This window comes from Cajanus cajan, chromosome 1, assembly GCF_000230855.2.
Source record: "Cajanus cajan strain Asha chromosome 1, NIPB_CcT2T_4, whole genome shotgun sequence".
NCBI lineage: Eukaryota > Viridiplantae > Streptophyta > Magnoliopsida > Fabales > Fabaceae > Cajanus > Cajanus cajan.
This window is the reverse complement of record NC_138517.1, coordinates 22992206-23012892: the sequence shown is the minus strand read 5'-3', so window position 1 is coordinate 23012892 and position 20687 is coordinate 22992206. Positions and strand designations below refer to the sequence as shown.

Below are 20687 nucleotides of genomic sequence, written 5' to 3'. Positions count from 1 at the left end.
ATTTATAATCCATCTCATGTAATAATGTCTGATACAGTACAATTAAAGGATAACCTTACATTTGAGACAATGCCTGTACAGATCACAGACAGGAGGATCAAGCAGTTGAGAGGCAAGCAGATTTCACTGGTAAAGGTTATCTGGTATGATGTTCCTGGGGATGCTACGTGGGAATTGGAAGAGAAAATTAGGAAAAACTACCCTTATTTATTTTTAAGCAATAAATGAATTTCGAGGACGAAATTTCTGTAAATAGGGGAGAATTGTAATATTCTCAAATTTTTGCTCTTCTTAAGATAATAATCTAAATTTTAGTCATTATATATATATATATATATATAATAAGTAAAATATTTTATATAATTACAATATATTAAATTTTTATTACAAAATTTCAGTAAAAAAAAAATAAAATATATATATATATATAATATGTAAGGCGTGTACTCTCAATAATAGTAGAATAATATGTATGTAAATATTGAAAATAATAATATAAGATATGAGTAGTTTATAATTGTGTATATATTTTTGCAAATATTTTAAGATCGTTATAAGTTAATTATATGTGTGAGTTTGAAAATTTCCTTTTATTACTTATTTGTGTTCTCAATCTAAAACAATATATATATATATATATATATATATATATATATATATATATATATCAATTATATGCAAATATATAAACGTATAAAATTAGGGTTAATATTTGTATTTTAGACGTTACATTTTAGTGGTATCAGGCGCAACTCATTCTTTTATCTCCAATGATTGCATTCAACACCTTCAATTGTCAGTTTCTTCTTTAAAGACTAATCTAATTGTTTCAACCCCTACAAATGAATCTATGGTTGCCAATAAAGTTTGTTTTGATTGCCCTATTTTTATTGGGGATAGAAAATTTCTTGTAAATTTGATCTGCCTACCTTTATCACAACTGGATGTGATTTTAGGTATGGACTGGTTATCTTCTAATCATGTCTTTCTCAATTGTGCCGAAAAGTCTGTAAAATTTTCTGATTTTAAGGACCTATCGATTTCATTATCCAAACCAATAAGCAAGTTTTCTTGGGGTAAAGTTCAAGGATATTTAATCTTGTCCTCTATGGAAACTAAAGAGGAAGTCGACTTGAAAAACATAACTGTTGTTCAAAATTTTCCTGAAGTTTTCCCTAATGATATTCCTGGTTTTCCACCTAACAGAGAGATGGAATTTTCGATTGATTTAATGCCTGGAACTGGACCAATTTCAATGGCACCTTATAGGATGTCACCTTCTGAATTAGTTGAGTTGAAGAAAAAATTAGAAGAGTTGCTTGAAAAACAATTCATACGCCCTAGTGTATCACCTTGGGGGGCTCCTGTTTTGTTAGTTAAAAAGAAAGATGGAAGTTTTAGGTTGTGTGTAGACTATCATCAATTAAATAAGTTTACCATAAAGAATAAATACCCTCTTCCTAGGATAGATGATTTGATGAATCAATTGAGAGGAGCCACTGTGTTTTCTAATATAGATTTAAGATCAGGATACCATCAAATCAAAGTGAAAGCAGAAGACATATAGAAAACTGCATTTAGAACAAGGTATGGTCATTATGAATATCAAGTAATTCTTTTTGGAGTAACCAATGCACCTGCAGTGTTCATGGATTATATGAATAGGATTTTCCATCCGTATTTAGACCATTTTGTGGTGGTCTTTATAGATAATATTCTCATATATTCTCGAACTCATGAGGAGCATGAAGAAATGTTCTACATCGGGTTTCAGAAGAACGGATATAGTATTAAAAGCACGGTGGCATTTTTGTGAATAAGCCTCAAACATAAGGATACCTACATCGGTTTACATAGTGACCGATGTAATATTGAGAAGTCTTTGCTAACCCCGCACGCATGAGTCTCCCTGAAGCCCTTGCCCCTGAATTCCTTGCTCGTGAATATTCTTAGAATAGTGGATTAAGCCTAACTCAACCCTACAAAATCGGCTTGTAAGGTGAGGGTTGCTTTCTACTTATATACTATTCAATTGCCTAATCTCTAGTCGATGTGGGACTTGGGTTTTTCCCAATACACCCCCTCACGTCCAGCACTATTGGGCTTGGTACGTGGATAAATGGTGGCTGACCCTTTTTAATGATCTAGAATTGGCGGCACTTGGGTTTTTCCCAATACACCCCCTCATGCCTATGAGGCATGCATCAATGGTGAGTGGCCCATTTTAAAGTGGATCTAAATGGCTCTGATACCATCTTAGAATAGTAGATTAATCCTAACTCAACCCTACAAAACCAGCTTGTAATTCAATTGCCTAATCTCTAATCGATGTGGGACTTGGGTTTTTCCCAATAAATATTGAGAAGCCTTTGTTTTCTCCGCGCGCGCATGAGCTGTTGCCCCGCCCTTGCCCCACACTTGATTCGATCGGAGAGTTGCTTCTCCCCCATCTCCGGTTAAATTAAAGGTCTATTTGTTTTGTTTTTGACTCTTGCAGTTGCAGGTAAAGCATGAAGCATAGAAAGTAGAACTCTCTGTGAGTATGTTTTTCTATGATTGTGAGAGGTGTTAGAAATCTATAATAAAGGGTCTCTAACATTTGCCCTTTCTGTTTAGATTGATTGAGGGAATTGTTCCTTGTGCTCATAGTGTTAGAAATTTGATGAGGCCTTGCCCCGCCGTTGCCCCGCCCTTTCCCCTGAATCTGTTGCTCCTGAATAACCCTCTGTAAGCATCATCTGAAACCTTTTTCTTTGATTTGCTTACCTCGCGCGCCCATGAGCCCTTGCCCCTGAATCCCTTGCCCCTGAATAACCCTCTCTAAGCATCATCTGAAACTATTATTTTATTTTATTCATTGAAATTGATCCTGGCAGAAGGTTGTGATTTGTCTCCCGCCCCCAGGGCCTTTCCAGGCATATCTCGACTCCCTGATAATCAATGGTAAGCTTCCCATGAACTGAAAGAGCACATTGAGTGATGATCTCCTCTGTGAAATTTTTCATGCTTTGTGATCCGACTATGCTTCATACATCTCTATAGTTGTAAATTCAGGATTATGTCTATATCACACGCATGTGCACACACATACTTATATTTATATAGTTTTGATTCTTTTTGCACTTAGACGGAACTCTAAAGAGATTTATATGACTCTTATCATACTGCTATGTTTGGTGAAGAAAATATCTTGAGTTGATGTTTGGTGATCATAACTTTATTTGAGTTCTTTTTGAACTACTGTTGAAGTCCCCAGATATTCCTCAAGTCCGACCCATTCTTCCTTTCACTATCCACTGGTCTCATTTTTGATGATTAATGTGGCATTCCAATACAAAGGCAAAGAATCTTCTTATGAAGAACAGTGAATTATGGTTGTATGTTTAATTAGGAAAATTTAAAAATATGATGATTGAATCTCTTGAACCTAGCTGTAGACAAATTTCATCAGAAATTATTTCTTGACTTCAGGGTCATGGTCTGGGTAATTAATAGACATTTTGCCAGCTATTATGTCATTGTGGCATGTTTCACAGCTTCATTGTAGTGTTGTGCTCATCACGTACATTTTTTTGTAGTGGCCATTGTGGCCCTCAGTTGCTGCAACTCCAATCAGGGGTATTTCCTCTCAATAAATGGTTTTGGCAAATCAAGTCATGGCTTATTTTTTTTCCTCTTATCATACGGGTTTTAATTTGATCAAGAACTCTAGAGATGAAAAAATGCGTTTAGCATAGGTTCTGCATTCAAGTGTTTAAAATACCTGTTTTGTTCGCCTTGTCTTTGATTTCCTAAATGGTTTGATTTCTTTTTGATAAAGATGGAATGAATTTTGAGATGGTAGAAGAAAATATAGACTTCAATTTCCTGTAAGGATTTAACCATTTTCAGTATGATATTGTGAGAAGGATAACTGTGAAATTTTCTCTATCTCTAGAAATCTAACTAGGCTGCAATGAATTTAGAAAGTATTAAATCTGACATGAAGCATTTGCCATCTGGAATTCAAAATTCAGATTCATAATACTTGAAAAAAAGGAACAGAATATTATTTGAATAATATTTGAATTGCTTAATTATTGAGAGTTTGTACAAAATACATTTATATAGACTACTAGTCTCCTAATTAAGGAAATAAGGAAATAAAAAACTGTACAAATCAAATCAGCCAAATCTGTCCTAATTACGGAACAAATCTCCTAATTATTATAGAACAAATCTGCACCCGAGTAGCCCATGGTAGAGGTTCTCTAGTACCTGGCACCATTATCACTTCACTGTCAACTCAGGACAATTACAACACATCATAGGTAAATAAGAACTAAACTATGGATCAATATAACCTGCACCACGCAGATGTTGACTTAAGTTTCCATTCTCAATGTATTCATAGACAAGGAAAAGAGAACCCACAATACTGTATCTGATCAATCGCACCTGCATAGTGTAAAGAGTTTAAGCCATTCCCAAAACAAGATGTAAGAATTTATGTATAATGAATTATGAAGTGTCTATGTGTATTACAAACATATAACAGATAAATGGAGTAACCAAGCGTGTAACAAAAGTTCTCCCACTCCCCCAGAAATGTATGTCAAAAGCTGGAAGCTTAAAAACTTTATTCTAAAGATAGAAAACTGTTAAGCATTGTAAGATGGTATTTTGATCTTGTGCATACAAGCTATAATTGAATTTCTAGTTTATTATAGGAAAAGGATAGGGTCAAAGTGGTAACAAACTATTAGAAGGATAGGAGAGTTTGTTGGTTGTTATTTGGATAACTGTAACTTAACTCCTGTCCTCGATTAAGTAAAAGAGGCAGACATTGAATATATTGTTTAATGGGCAATTTCCAGAGTAAAAGGAGAAAGATCCTCTGGAGGTATACTCATATATCTGGGTTCTTGGGCTATAATTTTCTTTCTATCAAAAATAAAGAAGCATTTCCAGAATTCCTTTCCCCTTTTGTGTGGGATTTTACTTGGTAGGTGCAATTTTTTTTACATCAGAAAGAAGATCCTAACACAATTGGTCACATATTATTTGGATGCTTGTGTGATTTTTGATGAGTTTGGTATTGTCCCCTGCGAGTTAGACATGCTCTATGTTTTTTATGCAAACTGTACGGATATAACAACGATTATATTTCTTTGGCACTTTTGTTTGAAAGTAGACTTTGTGATGGTTCTAATGGTTTAAAAAAAAACCTATTTTGCATGAGTTGAGACTTACTTATGAACTTATAAAGATGAGTATGAATCTGGACCGATTTTTGAAAACATCCTGTTTTGAGATGAAATGGGAACTAATTTTGACACATCAATGGTGTTTATAAAAATTTGAGAAAAATCACATGATTTCCTTGATGAGATGAGATTGCCCCTGTTTAGTTTTAGCTCAATATGTTGACTTTCCTATTTTTAAGATTTCTCTCATTCAATACACTTATTTGAGAAAGTTAAGGCATTATAAGAGTCAATGGTTCTTTTATGGTTTAAGTAAAAAAGTGAACCTAAGAACTATATTACTATAATTTTGTGTATCTATATATTTCTGCATCTAAAGTCCATAGTTTAATGTACATAATATCTCAATTTTTCTCACTAAAAGTCTTCAAGTTTCATTATTTAGAGGAATTCTCAATCAAGATTTTGTTGATAAAAGAATATTAAAAATAAGAAAAATTATGATTTCAAGAAAAGGGCTCGAAAAGTTTTATTGTTCCATGGTCCAACTCATGTAATAATGCCAGAGAGAGACACTTAAAAGGGCATACATCATGACACTGTTTTAAAAGAGAGCCCCCTCAGGAGGGTGCAAAATAACGGGGTTAGATGTGAACCTTCAATTTATAAAAACGTCTCGTACTATATGACTCTCATTTGCTGATGTTCAAAATCTTAAAACAAGTCCTGTTTTTTGTTCTATTTAGTGTTTATCGAGCTGGCAACTTATATATATGATTCTAAAATCCTAATTCCAAAAACTATGAAAATTTTGTATATTTAATTATCATAAAAATATATATAAATATATCATTAAAAACAATAACTATCATATATTTTCTAATATTTACATTGTTTTTCATTTGATATTGTTTGGGTAGTCTTTTTTCAGATACATTTTTAAGAGAGAAAATAGGAAGGAAAAATAGAATTACTAACTTATCTTTGTTTGATAAACTGCATTCATTTTACATATACTGATGGATTGCTTTTCAGTTTTCACACTTACTTGTGGGTGCAGTTCTTGCAAATCATTTTTCTCCCAGCAACTGGCCATTTTTAAGGAAGCAAAACTTGCTAGGTAATCTGTTTGTTTGACATAAATGTAAAAAGCAAAATGTTTAACTTAAAATATAATATGCCTTTTAATTTTGTAGTATGTCGATTTTTAAACTGGTGTGATATTTAGCAATTGGTTGCTATATTAAGGATATCTTTAACTACTTTCCATGCATGTTACATGTATAGACGTATGGGATTTGTATTATTTAATACACGCAGCTTTCTATTCGTTTTATCTGATTATCTCCTTATATGTCAAAATATTTGTGGCACTAAAACTTACAAAGCAAGTATACATTCATATGATTCTTTTATGATATTGCAGATGTTTATGCTTATGAGACAAAGAATCTACTGATATTGTCACAGCAGGCTCTCAAGTAAGTTTACCTTCAAGGGTCCTTTTAAAGATTGCCTAGTTTCATGGACTAATTGGCTTATGTATGTTATTTTGTGTCATGCTCTTGTAGAACCACGTATTTCCTTGAATCTTCACTAGTACACAAAGGGTCTTTTACGTCGCCTATTTTGAGCCTTTTACGTCGAAAAAGGTTCCGACGTTAATACGGGAGACGTAAATTTACGTCGCCTCTGAAAGGTGACGTAAATTTACGTCGGGGATTCTCACAGACCGATGTAAAAAGGGACAAAAAACATGCCACAATTTTACGTCGGACATGGCCTGGTCCGACGTAAATTTACGTCGGCCATTGCAAGGCCCGACGTAAATTTACGTCGGACAATGCCATGTCCGACATAAATTGTGGCAGGTTTTTTTTTAAAACGTTTATAAATTTTTTATATACCCAACACCTGCATATAAATATAGTCCAAAATACCAAATCTAAACCAGGCAGTCCAGAATAGAAATTCAAATTATATTTCAAAATTGAATGATAAAAAGAAAATAATATATAAATCTTAAAAAACATAAATTATGACAATGTAAATCCTATTATCCTAAAAAAGCTATAAAACATATGTTTGTCAATGCTATCTAACTAACTAAACTAACTAACTATCAAACTATAAACATAATATCTAACTAACTAAACTTAGAAAAAAAGTTGTCCATTGTTCTCTTATCTTGAGCAACTCATCTTCGGGCAATGAAAATGGATCTTGAAAGACCTAAAACATTAATTTAAGTGTCATTAATATGCAATGTTAATTATCCTAAAGGTAAATATAGTTAAATAAATTTTGATATGAATTACCTGCGCCCAAGAATCAATAATACCCGTAGAAACTATGGCTCTCATCCAATACATGATGTAATAGCCACATTCAAACGAGTCTTGTTGCTTATTACACTAAAATGAGAAACAAATAACTATTATTTCCAAAGTCAATAAATTTAAATATTATTGACTGTATGAATTAATTTGCTAACCTTAGGGTATATGAAATGCAATGACTTTGATGATCTGGCTCTTCCACTTAAAATATTAGCTCCAGACACGATTCTAATTAATTGAAATAAAAACAAATGTTAGCCAATATATATAATTACAGTTTTAAAACATAATGAAAAAATTTAGTTACCCTTCTAATTGACATTTAATTTCGTGGCTTGGCTTTCGATGTAGTGAACAAAACCACACCACGGTGTATTCCTTAGGAATGATTACCATTAACTGCCAATGGGACCTACATTGTATGACAAACAAATTAGTTATAAAATTACCATGATTAAAAAATCAATTAAAAAACTAACCCGTCAATGTATGAGCCATGTATATATCTCTTCTTGAGTCACTCATCCATGTTTGCATATATTGCTGGATCTGGACCTGAGTGTTTCCTGATTTTTGGATTGATTGAGGCTCAATAAATCCATATACTTCTGCTTGTCCTTGCTCCACACTCAATTTGTCCATGTACCTAACACAAATAATTATTATAAGTTAAATGTAATTATTGTAAATTTAGACTCATAAAAGAAAATATGACTTACATGGCCCACAACTGTATGATAGATATATTTAACATGGTGTTTCCCCCAACAATCTCTAATGCATCAGGCAAAGATATGTATAGTGGAACATCAGAGCTATCAACTCCAAAAACTCTAATGTCCCACTACAATTGAATTGGCTTCTTCTTTAATCGTGGTAATATGATTAGAAGCTTAGATATGGGATCACCCTCAGCTTCTGCGATATGAGCATCATCAACATGAGGTTCTCTGATGACCTCCTTACCACGATTGATAAAATCCTAAAGAAATAATGAAAATTAGTTAAACAATAATAGAATTATAAGAATATAAAAGAGCAATAATATAATTACCTTTGCCCGTGCTGAAAGCGGCATGACCAAACATTTTGGCCAAGCTAAGAATGTGCCGGTTGCCTGCCCCACTAGTTGAACCTCTATATTGGGCAAAGGCACTGGAGCAGCAACATCTTGAATTTGGTCGACCACAACCCGTGTCCAGTCTGGCTGTAGAGGGACACCATGGATGGTTGAGCCACCCTCAAATACTCGGCCAATTGCCACTAACCGTGGGGGGTCATCCTCAACATATAACTCACACTGGTTTGGTACATCAGTGTGAGTCTGATCCGGTGAGGGATTTGGAGCAGCACAACTCCCTTTAGTGCTGACTTGAACACCATCATGAGCAACTGCAGTCTGTTGCTGAGAACGAGCCAAAAGTTCAAACTTTTGTTCAAACTGTTTTTGAATATTCTTCAATCTCTCTTCAAACTGACTCTCCAATCTCTGCTCCAATCTCTGCATAACCTCTTGACTGCAAGAGTCAACAGTGCTCCTCGATGATCGGGCACCAAAGAAATCTCGGTGGCTCCAAGAACCACCAACACCACGCACACGGCCTCCGTGCTCTGGCCTTCCTATGGCCGTTATGAGGATATCATTCCGACCATTGGAAACAAATGAGCCCTGGGTGCTCTACTCAACTAAACCCTCCTACAACATATTAACAATAAGTATACCCTAAACTACACTTATGAATTAAATGAGTTGAAATGAAGAGTGTTAGTTTGTATACTTTTACTTACTATTTTATCTGCAACGACCCTTGCAGACTCAGAAGTCATTTGCCCATCTGATTTTGTCCGGGCTGCTATCCACATCTCATGGCGGGGAGGTGACTCCACACGGTCAGCAGACTCAACCCCTGCTGCCTCTGCCCTAGCCTTCTTCATTTCCTTTTTTTTCTTTCATATCCCCCTCTTGACAATAGATGGGGTGCATCATTCTTGGCCTGTCGTTCTTGGGCAGCCATTCTTTTAGCCTGCAATAATACAAAAAAGAAATTAAGATTAATTAAAATATACCTTAAGTATTTGTGTCAATGTAAGAGTTATCAATAACTAACCTGTCACGAAGGGTCCAATCGAGTGGCACGAAATTGCATCCACTCCTCATCAGTGATCTGGTACTTTAGACAGGGAGTCTCATTTTGTCGCTCTCCAAATACATACTCCCATGTCAAGAAAGTCTTGAAGTCTCTCCACCTGGTGGCCAGGGCAGATAACATCTTCCTCCTCATGACCTCAGTATTGGGAATGTCAAAATTTTTCTATGAAAATAACAACAATTAATAAATAATGTATTTAAGTTATATAATATTCAAGGGATGTGAAAGTATATACCTGATTGTGATTTCCAATTGACACAAGATTGTGATTGCTTCATTTTCTAACTCATCTAACTTTACAGGGTCAATTACTTTGTTGCAAATGGCATTGAAGAATAAACACAATCGAGTAATAGCAACTCTAACAGAAGATGGTAAAATGTTACGAATAGCCACAGACAAAAGTTGTTGCATTAACACATGACAATCGTGAGACTTTAAACCAATCAACTTCAAATCTTGCATAGACACCAGACTCTTAACATTTGAGGAGTACCCATGTGGAACTTTCACACTACTTAAGAACTCACAAAAACTTTTTTTTTTCTTTCTTTGATAGAGTATGACAAGCTGGAGGCAAGTAAGTGCGTCTTCCAATAGACAGAGGATGTAACTCAGAACGTATACCCATGTCCACCAAATCTTGTCGTGCTTTCACTCCATCTTTAGTCTTTCCTTTGATGTTTAACAATGTCCCAATTACACTATCACAAACATTTTTCTCCAGATGCATCACATCTATGCAGTGTCTAACATCTAGCTTGCACCAGTAAGGAAGATTAAAGAATATTGATCGTTTCTTCCAGATATTTCTCTCAGTTGACTTCTTTTGCGTCTTTCCGAACACAATGTTAATGTTCTTCACCCGTTGATATACTTCTTCACCATTGCGCGGTGTCGAGGCAATTTCATCCTCCTGACATCCATTGAATGCTTTCTTCAATCTACGGTATGGATGACTACGAACAAGAAACTTACGATGCCTAGTGTACGCAGTCTTTTGCCCATGTTTCAATTGGGTATAACTTGTGTTTTCTTCACATATAGGACATGCATAATGACCCTTCACACTATACCCACTCAAGTTACCATATGCTGGAAAATCATTTATTGTGCAAAATAACATTGAACGCATGGTAAATTTTTCTTCATGATATGCATCAAAGACCTCCACTCCTGTGTCCCACAACATTTTCAAGTCATCAATCAATGGACTAAGATACACATCAATGTCATTTCCTGGTTGTCGGGGACCTGATATCATCATAGACAACATAATATATTTTCTCTTCATGCATAGCCAAGGAGGCAAATTATAAATGACCAACAAAACTGGCCATGAAATGTGTTTACTACTTAAGTTCCCATAAGGATTCATGCCATCTGTAGCTAAACCAATTCTCAAGTTTCTTGACTTTGCACCAAATTCTGGAAATGTTTCATCAATCATCTTCCATTGTGGAGAATCAGCTGGATGTCAAAGAAAGTTGTCACATTTTCTACCATTTTCATGCCATGTGAGGTTTTTTGCATCCTCTTTAATGGCAAACAATCTTTTAAACCTAGGTATTATTGGCAAATACCATAAGACCTTAGCAGGGGGACCCTCTATTTCTTCCTCACCACTACTTCCATCAGTTTTCTTTTTGAACCGCGACAATCCACATGTGGGACACACTTTCAGTGTAGCAAAATCATTTGTATACAATATGCAATCATTAGGGCACGCGTGTATCTTCTTATACTCCAAACCCATTGGACATAGTATCTTTTTTGCCTCATAGTTGCGATTAGGTAACGTATTATCTTCTGGAAGCATCTCCTTCAATAACTCCAACAATTCTGTGAAACTTTTATCAGTCCAGCCATTTCTTGCTTTTAAATTAAACAATTTTAAAGTTGCTAATAATCTTGTAAACATACTGCATCCTGGGTACAATGGTTGCTCAAAATCAGACTTTAAGGTATCATACACATGTGCTCTTTCAAAATTTTCTTCACCAACATCACGTATCATCTCTTCTAAGTTATCGTCCATCCCTTCAAAATTTTCAGTTGTTGACACTGTTGGAATGTCTAATATTTCTCCGTGCCATGTCCATACTGTATAACTCTTCACAATACCATATATAAACAGGTGATCACGTATTTCTCCAACTTCTTGACGTATCTGATTCAAACATCAAACACATGGACAATAATATGCCCCTTTGATGGGTTTCCCATTTTCTCTTGCAAATTGTAAGAACTCTTCAACTCCATTTCTGTACTCTTGACTAATGCGACTTGCATTCATCCAACTTCGATTCATTATCTATATATTAACACAAATTAACTGTTGACTCAGTTATTTATAATTTTTCTAACCTAAACTACAAACCTAAAAAATTGATAATAATTTCGGATAAAATCCATAAATATTTCTACTAATACGATGGTAAACTAAAGGTCAATCCTAAAAAAGTCAATATTTAATGCATCTGAAACAGCCCGTACCGAAATCAGAACGGGCCGTTCCAGATCAACAATTTACGAAGCCAGTAATTTAAGCAGAACGACCCGTTCTGCAAGGAGAACAGCCCATTCTGCAAGGAGAACGGCCCGTTCTCCTAGGAGAACGACCCGTTCTGCACGGAGAACGGGCCGTTCTCCATGCAGAACGGGCCGTTCCAGAGGAACAAATAGCAAAAAAAAAACAAAAAAATTACGTGGACAACAAACTAACCTCAAACGACCAACGTGCAGACACTTAGAGACTTGGATACGTTGAATGTAGCAATAAACGATGTGGGAGACTCAGAAATTCAGAGGATTTCGTATAAACGGTGAGCGCGGGAATGGAAAATGGTAAGTTGGGGGAATATAGTGGAATTATTACGTCGGATTATGCTGATCAGACGTAAATTTACGTCGGCCTTGGGGGGGTCTGACGTAAATTTACGTCGGACTAGGGTGGGCCCGACGTAAATTTACATCGGAATAGAGGGGCCCGACGTAAATTACCTAATTTACATCGGACTACGAGGGGTCCGACGTAAATTAGTCTCCACTTATTTACGAAACTGCCACCGCGTTTTTACAACGTCGGTGTTTGTGGTTTGCGACGTAATTTGGGTGACGTAAATACCCTTTTTTGCACTAGTGCTTACAACTTGTAACTTTGATTTGTTTTAATTGGGTTCCATTTTTCTCTCCCATTTTTCTAAATTAGTACAGTCAGTATTTTCTTGATGATGTTGCAATGATGATTGCTCAATGGCTTGAACAAGAGAGTAATGTAGTTGCTTTTTTTTTTTTTTTCCTGATATTCATATAATGGATTCATTGATCTTCTCTATAATGATTTGGCTACAGATTCTTAATTTAGATGTTTGGAAAATTAGTCATTGATTTCCAGTTTCATTCTCTTTAACAATTTAGCTGGATTAAAGGAACAAATGTAACACCCCAATTTTCAAAAGGGTTATTATTATTATTATTATTATTATTATTAGATGGTATTTGGTCATAATTATTTTAATAATTATAGAGGAATATTATTTTGTACGTTTTAAATAATTATTATTTTGGACAATTATTTTGTACGTATTAAATAAGTATTTTTATTAGCATTTTTAAATAAATATTTATATGTTTTAAGAGAAGGTTGATTTTATATGATATTTTGTTATTGAAATTATATTATTATATTTAGGGTCAGAAATATATTATTATTATAGAGAAAAAATATTTTATAATATACATGTATTTATTTTATTTAATTATTTTGAGGAAAATTAGAAGTGGGTTAGAAGAGAAGGAAAATGAGTTGGGTTGACCCAGTCCAATGGATTAATTTTAAGAAAGGAGTCAGGTGGTGTTAACCCTATCTGCCTCATTTGCGTTCTGAAGGGTTAGGGAAAAAAAAGAGGAGAAAATTCTTGAAGGAAGGCGTAAAGTGTTCAGATTGCTCCGTCGTTCTTCTGTTGGCCTTCGTTCATCATCCTTAAGGTACAGGGGGGATGGGTTTCTTCATATGTGAATATAGGGGTGTTCGGGTAGTGAGGGCAATCCCTAAGTCCCTCTAGGAACTCTATTTAAAATTCTGAACGATTATCTGTGCAATCGATGTTCTAAATTCTTAATTCATTTGGAAGAACTTATTTCTTGAATTGTCTTTGAATTCCATTGGGGCTTTCTTGTTAATTCTTTATCCTTAAATTTGATGACTTTAATTTTATGTGTTAAGAAGAGTTTAGATTTTTTTTTGTAAAACCAATGGAAACCAATTTTTGAGGCTTGAGATGTGTATGGATTGATTTGGAACGTATGAAGAATATAAATGGAGTTAAACTGAACCAACGGGGTGTAGAAGTAGTGAAAATTGGTAAAAACCTTGTTGGAACTCGTAAAACGCAGGTTTAATTGCACAGAGGGGAGTCTGGGCAGAGATTTGGGCGCTCAGCGCCAGTTTTGGGCGTCGGGCGTCGGGACCCCGACATACGTTTGTAATTTTGCGATATCTTTCTGTGTAGTTATCCAAATCGAGTGCCGTTTGTTTTGTTAGAAACTACACATCTGGGGCTACCATTTAGACACAATAATCGTGTAAAAATATTAATATATGATCAAGTTATGTGAGTTGCAATTTGAGCCTTCCAATCTGTGTGCGAACAACAACATCAATTTTTGTGAGCCCTGAATTGTAACCTAAACGACTTTATTAGGATTTGTGTTCTTCATGAAAGTTGTAGATATTGATGTTAGGATTCTAATGGAGTTGGGATCACTTAGAAAGGATATGTATATCTCGCGTTATGGTTAAACTATTAACTGAATGTCATAGATATTGTGATGTGTGTGAAGAATTATGTGAAATTTGTGATCTATGATGTTGATAACTTAATGATAGGTACCTAGCATGTGAGGATGATATTGCATGGATTGTTATTGACATATGATGATGTTATATAATGGAGATGCATTAATTATGAGTTACGTGGGATGCATGAGTTGCGTGAGACTTATGAGTTGCATGTGGTGCTTGAGAAGCCAGACGTGGCTATATTGCATTGGACCCTGGGCCCAGAGAGGGGTTGAGACAGGGGGGACCATGATGGGAGGCATTCCATGCGTGGGCCGTTGGGTGTTTAACTGCGCAGCTCACTAGCCACAGAGGGTTTAACGGTGGGTGGATTGCCTTTGCACGGACCGCTGGGTGTTTAACCGTGCAACATACCGGCCCTGGGAGGGTGTGAGAACGGTATGCCCGCATTGACAACAACTAAGGGAATTGACGAGGTACGCCCATTGTGCGGAGTGCCAAGTTGAGACTCTTAGGAGAGGAGATGTGTATGAGCATATAGTGAGCATGTGTATGAAAGCTTGTATGATTGAAAAAAAAAATGATGTTTGGTAATTATATGAGATGTATTTGTTGTTTATATTTAATGATGATATTTTGGTGCACGGTGTGGGGTGGGAATTGGGTAGCTCTATGTTCATATATGATGTTATCTATCTCTCACCGTCCTGATTTTATGTGGTTTTCTTTTAGGTGAAGATGAAGGCACTCATAGTGTTGAGTTCTAAAGGGAAAAAGTTATGCTCTGATATTGTGACATCAGGGCAGAGGACTTTTAGGAAAGAATTTTTATATGGATTTGGAATTGTAAATATCATTTTGAAAATAATTTGTAAACTTTTGTGTTTCATTTTCTAAATCTTTAATATTCAAGGTTATTAAAGAACAATTTTTGAAGTTTATGTGAACCCTTTTACCAAATTTTAAAGTTTATTTTTCTTAATTTAATTACATTATTATGATGTATGTGTTGGGGTAGTAAGGGTGTCACATTTAGTGGTATCAGAGCAGGTCGATCCAATCGGCCGTGAGTTATGAGTCTACTATGCTTGTTTGGTAGATGAGTAATGTGATGATTTGACTGTAACTTATTGATGTGCTAATGTGATGATTGATTTTGTTTATTTATTGGTGTGCATTGTGTTCTTAGGATTTATCTGGAAGACATGATATAGCTTAGTTGATGATTACTCATTGGTTTTGATACTTCTTACTTATGTAAGAAGTAGTGGTTAAATAGTATCGCTCGTGTTGCAAACATATGTGCCAGTAATAGTGAACGAAGCCTTGTGCTAGCCAACTAGAACTTTAGATGTGAGTGATACATGGATTTGTTGAGTGTACTAAGAGTTTGCGATTGGTGAAGTTTCTGACATCTATAGTTGTAGCGATTGAATCTAAGGTGATTGTCTCCTTGGCGAGAGATTGAAATGTTGGTAATTTCCTTGAGTTTTGGTGTTGGCATGTTTACCGTTTATGGTTTAGGTAGCATGTGAGTTTTATTTTCTAAGTCTGTTGTGCTAAATATGTGAGTTTTTTTGGTTTAGGAGTGTAGTGGGAAACTTGAATATGAAGTTGAGGTGTGAGTTTGGAAGGGTTGGTGTATTTTTGTGGCCTTAGATATATTGATATACTATTGCTATTTGGTGTAGAGGATATTTTGGCTGCAGTTTTGTTGTGCCATTATGACTACCATATTGACAAATTTAGATTTTATGATCTTCATAAAAGTTGTTGCCTTAGACGTTATCTTTCCAATGGAATTGGAATCAGGTAAAACGGAGGTCTAGAACTCCAGTTATAGATACTTTGGTGATCAAAGGTCTAGCTGTAAGCGCCGAATATATCTGCTGCGGTTTTTGAAATTTTTAGCTAAGAAGATGATCTTTTAGAATTTTATGTCTTCATAAGAGTTTTAACTTATTCTCTTAGCCTTCTTTTGAGATAGGTTTGAGATCATTTGGATGAGTATAACTCTCTAGGTATCATTTTCTTTGATCATTGTTGAAGGGATATGTATGGTGTCATGATATTTTTGAATCGTTAGACAATGCAAGGATAAAAATTGATTTTTGACATGATTCTAAGATGTTAGGTGGATTGAGAGGTTGTTTAAGATTGTATGATGTTATGTGGAAAAGTTGGTTCATGTACATACTATATGGAGTAAATGGTGATTGATTCGTACATGCTTAGGAATGATATATATCGATTGTTTGAAGTAGATATTCTAATATGATTTGATATGCATGTATGTTGATATGAGGATAGATGACCTTATGGATCAATTAGAGGGTGTTTAGTAAGGTTGACCTTAACGTGTGCTATCATCAAATTGGAATTGAGAGTGAGGATTTATCCAAGATAGCTTTAGGTTAAGTTATCTAAGTATGAATTTTGGTTGTATAAGAAGAGTTTTCTAGGTCCTGTAATTTTAGTGGGGGTATAATGTAGATCTATCTAAGGTAGAAGTTGTATTTCCGTGGGTGATACCTAACTCAATTAGTGAGGTTAAGTGTCTTTTTAGATAAGCTTATTATTATAGGAGAGTTATTGAGAAAATTCTTAAAATAACATTACCTTAGACTAGATTGACGAGAAAGAGGAGTTGCCTTTATGTGGGATAGTGAGTGTGAGAGTAGTTTCCAAACTCTTAAGGAAACATTGACTAGTGTTAATATTACTGGATTTTAGTAAGCCTTTTATGGTATATAGTAGTGCTTCTAAGATAGGTTTGGGCGGAGTGTTGATGCAAGAAGGAATGGTAGTAGCTTATGCTTCTAGGAAATTGAGAAATCAAGAGAGGAATTACCTTACCCATGACTTTAAGTTAGCGGTTGTAATATTTATACTAAGATTTGGAGACACTACCTATATGATTCTAAGCTTGAAGTATTTAGTGATCATTAGAGCCTTAAATATCTTTTGACCAAAGGAGATAGTTGGAATTTCTTAAGGACTAGGATTTTAATCTTAGTTGTTATCTAGGTAAAGCCAATGTCGTGATCGATGCTTTGAGTAGGAAACCTTTATATTTGCTTTTCCTTATGATTAGAGAGATGGATCTTTTAGTTCAAATTAGGGATTTAAGCTTGACTTATGAGGTTATCCTTAGTAATGTGAAACTAGGTATGACTCGAATAACTAGTCGATTGTTAAAGGAAAATTGGAGGAACATAATTTGTTGATTCATTTTGGTGATAAGATATGAGGCTATCGGACAAGATAATGGATAAGTGTTTATCTCGGGTATAGATGAAGTGGTAAGATTTTGAGATCTAGTATGTGTACCTAGTGCACTTATGCTTAGGTGGTTGATCTTTAGAGAGGGTCATAGAAGAAAAGCTAATATTATGGCAGATACCTTGAGTAGGATGATCTTTCATCTATCGTCTTTGATGATTTAAGGTTGGATTTGATTGAAGAGTTTACAGACTTAAGCTTGATGTGTGAGCTTACCCTTAGAAGCATTGAATTGAGTATGTCGAAAGTGACTAGTGAATTAATGGATGAGATTAGAAAAAGCCCAAGAGTCAGATCCTTTCTTAGTGAACCAAGTGAAGAAGATTAATAGGAATATAGGTAACCTTTTCTGAGTAGGAATCAATGTTGTTTTGAGGTGCAAGAACAAAATTTGGGTGCCTAGTAATCCCGAATTAAGAGATGATCTTAGAGGAAGGACAAAAGAGTACTTTTAGAATCCACTTAGGAGCTATTAACATGTATCAGAGTGGTGCAGCGGAAGCGTGGTGGCCTAAGGTGAAGAGAGGAGGAGAGGAAGTTTGTGTACTCATGTTTAGTATAATATAAGTCTAAGACTGAACATCATAAGCCTTTTAGGACTTTTGTAACCTTTAGATGTCCCTGTTTGGAAGTGAGATAATGTGTCTAGACTTTGTTGTGGGTTTGCCTAGGAAGTTTAGGAAGAATCTTGAGTTTAATGAAGGAGTCATAGTCGAACCTCTTCATTTCATAAATTCGAGGACGAATTTCTTAAAAGGGGGGAAGTATTGTAACACCCCAATTTTCAAAAAGGTTATTATTATTATTATTATTATTAGATGGTATTTGGTCATAATTATTTTAATAATTATAGAGGAATATTATTTTGTACGTTTTAAATAATTATTATTTTGGACAATTATTTTGTACGTATTAAATAAGTATTTTTATTAGCATTTTTAAATATATATTTATATGTTTTAAGAGAAGGTTGATTTTATATGATATTTTGTTATTGAAATTATATTATTATATTTAGGGTCAGAAATATATTATTATTATAGAGAAAAAATATTTTATAATATACATGTATTTATTTTATTTAATTATTTTGAGGAAAAATAGAAGTGGGTTAGAAGAGAAGGAAAATGGGTTGGGTTGACCCAGTCCAATGGAATAATTTTAAGAAAGGAGTCAGGTGGTGTTAACCCTATCTGCCTCATTTGCGTTCTGAAGGGTTCGGGAAAAAAAAGAGGAGAAAATTCTTGAAGGAAGGCGTAAAGTGTTCAGATTGCTCCGTCGTTCTTCTGTTGGCCTTCGTTCATCATCCTTAAGGTACGGGGGGATGGGTTTCTTCATATGTGAATATAGGGGTGTTCGGGTAGTGAGGGCAATCCCTAAGTCCCTCTAGGAACTCTATTTAAAATTTCGAACGATTATCTGTGCAATCGATGTTCTAAATTCTTAATTCATTTGGAAGAACTTATTTCTTGAATTGTCTTTGAATTCCATTGGGGCTTTCTTGTTAATTCTTTATCCTTAAATTTGATGACTTGAATTTTATGTGTTAAGAAGACTTTAGATTTTTTTTTGGTAAAACCAATGGAAACCAATTTTTGAGGCTTGAGATGTGTATGGATTGATTTGGAACGTATGAAGAATATAAATGGAGTTAAACTAAACCAACGGGGTGTAGAAGTAGTGAAAATTGGTAAAAACCTTGTTGGAACTCGTAAAACGCAGGTTTAATTGCACAGAGGGGAGTCTGGGCAGAGATTTGGGCGCTCAGCGCTAGTTTTGGGCGTCGGGCGTCGGGACCCCGACATACGTTTGTAATTTTGCGATATCTTTCTGTGTAGTTATCCAAATCGAGTGCCGTTTGTTTTGTTAGAAACTAGACATCTGGGGCTACCATTTAGACACAAGAATCGTGTAAAACTATTAATATTTGATCAGGTTATGTGAGTTGAAATTTGAGCCTTCCAATCTGTGTGCGAACCACAACATCAATTTTTGTGAGCCCTGAATGGTAACCTAAACGACTTTATTAGGATTTGTGTTCTTAATGAAAGTTGTAGATATTGATGTTAGGATTCTAATGGAGTTGGGATCACTTAGAAAGGATATGTATATCTCGAGTTATGGTTAAACTATTAACTGAATGTCATAGATATTGTGATGTGTGTGAAGAATTATGTGAAATTTGTGATCTATGACGTTGATAACTTAATGATAGGTACCTAGCATGTGAGGATGATATTGCATGGATTGTTATTGGCATGTGATGATGTTATATAATGGAGATGCATTAATTATGTGTTACGTGGGATGCATGAGTTGCATGAGACTTATGAGTTGCATGTGGTGCTTGAGAAGCCAGACGTGGCTATATTGCATTGGACCCTGGGCCCAGAGAGGGGTTGAGACAGGGGGGACCATGACGGGAGGCATTCCATGCGTGGGCCGTTGGGTGTTTAACTGCGCAGCTCACTGGCCACAGAGGGTTTAACGGTGGGTGGATTGCCTTTGCACGGGCCGCTGGGTGTTTAACCGTGCAACATACCGGCCCTGGGAGGGTGTGAGAACGGTATGCCCGCATTGGCAACAACTAAGGAAAGTGACGAGGTACGCCCATTGTGCGGAGTGCCAAGTTGAGACTCTTAGGATAGGAGATGTGTATGAGCATATAGTGAGCATGTGTATGAAAGCTTGTATGATTGAAAAAAAATGATGTTTGGTAATTATATGAGATGTATTTGTTGTTTATATTTAATGATGATATTTTGGTGCACGGTGTGGGGTGGGAATTGGGTAGCTCTATGTTCATATATGATGTTATCTATCTCTCACCGTCCTGTTTTTATGTGGTTTTCTTTTAGGTGAAGATGAAGGCACTCATAGTGTTGAGTTCTAAAGGGAAAGGGTTATGCTATGATATTGTGACATC

At 35.3% G+C, this 20687-nt stretch overlaps 1 protein-coding gene and 1 long non-coding RNA gene across 3 annotated transcripts; one reads left to right on the top strand and one right to left on the bottom strand.

Moving 5' to 3' along the window:
• The first annotated feature begins 2377 nt into the window (after positions 1-2377).
• LOC145958963 (uncharacterized) lies at positions 2378-13130 on the top strand. The gene is made up of 5 exons (XR_014434554.1): positions 2378-2503; positions 2617-2727; positions 2877-2943; positions 6613-6667; positions 13030-13130. It is a non-coding gene; the product is annotated as an uncharacterized LOC145958963 (long non-coding RNA).
• On the bottom strand, positions 7055-9546 carry LOC145953916 (uncharacterized). 2 transcript variants are annotated; one of them, XM_083067683.1, is made up of 5 exons: positions 9314-9546; positions 8580-9221; positions 7681-8507; positions 7505-7600; positions 7055-7418 (listed from the first exon to the last, which is right to left on the bottom strand). In XM_083067683.1, the coding sequence occupies exons 2-3, from the start codon at positions 9030-9032 to the stop codon at positions 8370-8372; spliced, it is 591 nt and encodes a 196-aa protein (XP_082923809.1). In that variant the 5' UTR covers positions 9033-9221; positions 9314-9546; the 3' UTR covers positions 7055-7418; positions 7505-7600; positions 7681-8369. The 2 variants fall into 2 exon arrangements, with proteins under 2 accessions (XP_082923809.1, XP_082923808.1); XM_083067682.1 differs by having other exon boundaries at positions 7505-8507; positions 8580-9546.
• Positions 13131-20687: the final 7557 nt, after the last annotated feature.

Bases quoted from the DNA above. Each gene is read 5' to 3' on its own strand.
- LOC145953916 (XM_083067682.1), bottom strand. From the start codon at position 9,032: ATGCAGAGATTGGAGCAGAGATTGGAGAGTCAGTTTGAAGAGAGATTG. The intron at 8,508-8,579 runs GTAATTATATTA...TTATTTCTTTAG, and splicing joins CGCTTTCAGCACGGGCAAAG to GATTTTATCAATCGTGGTAA.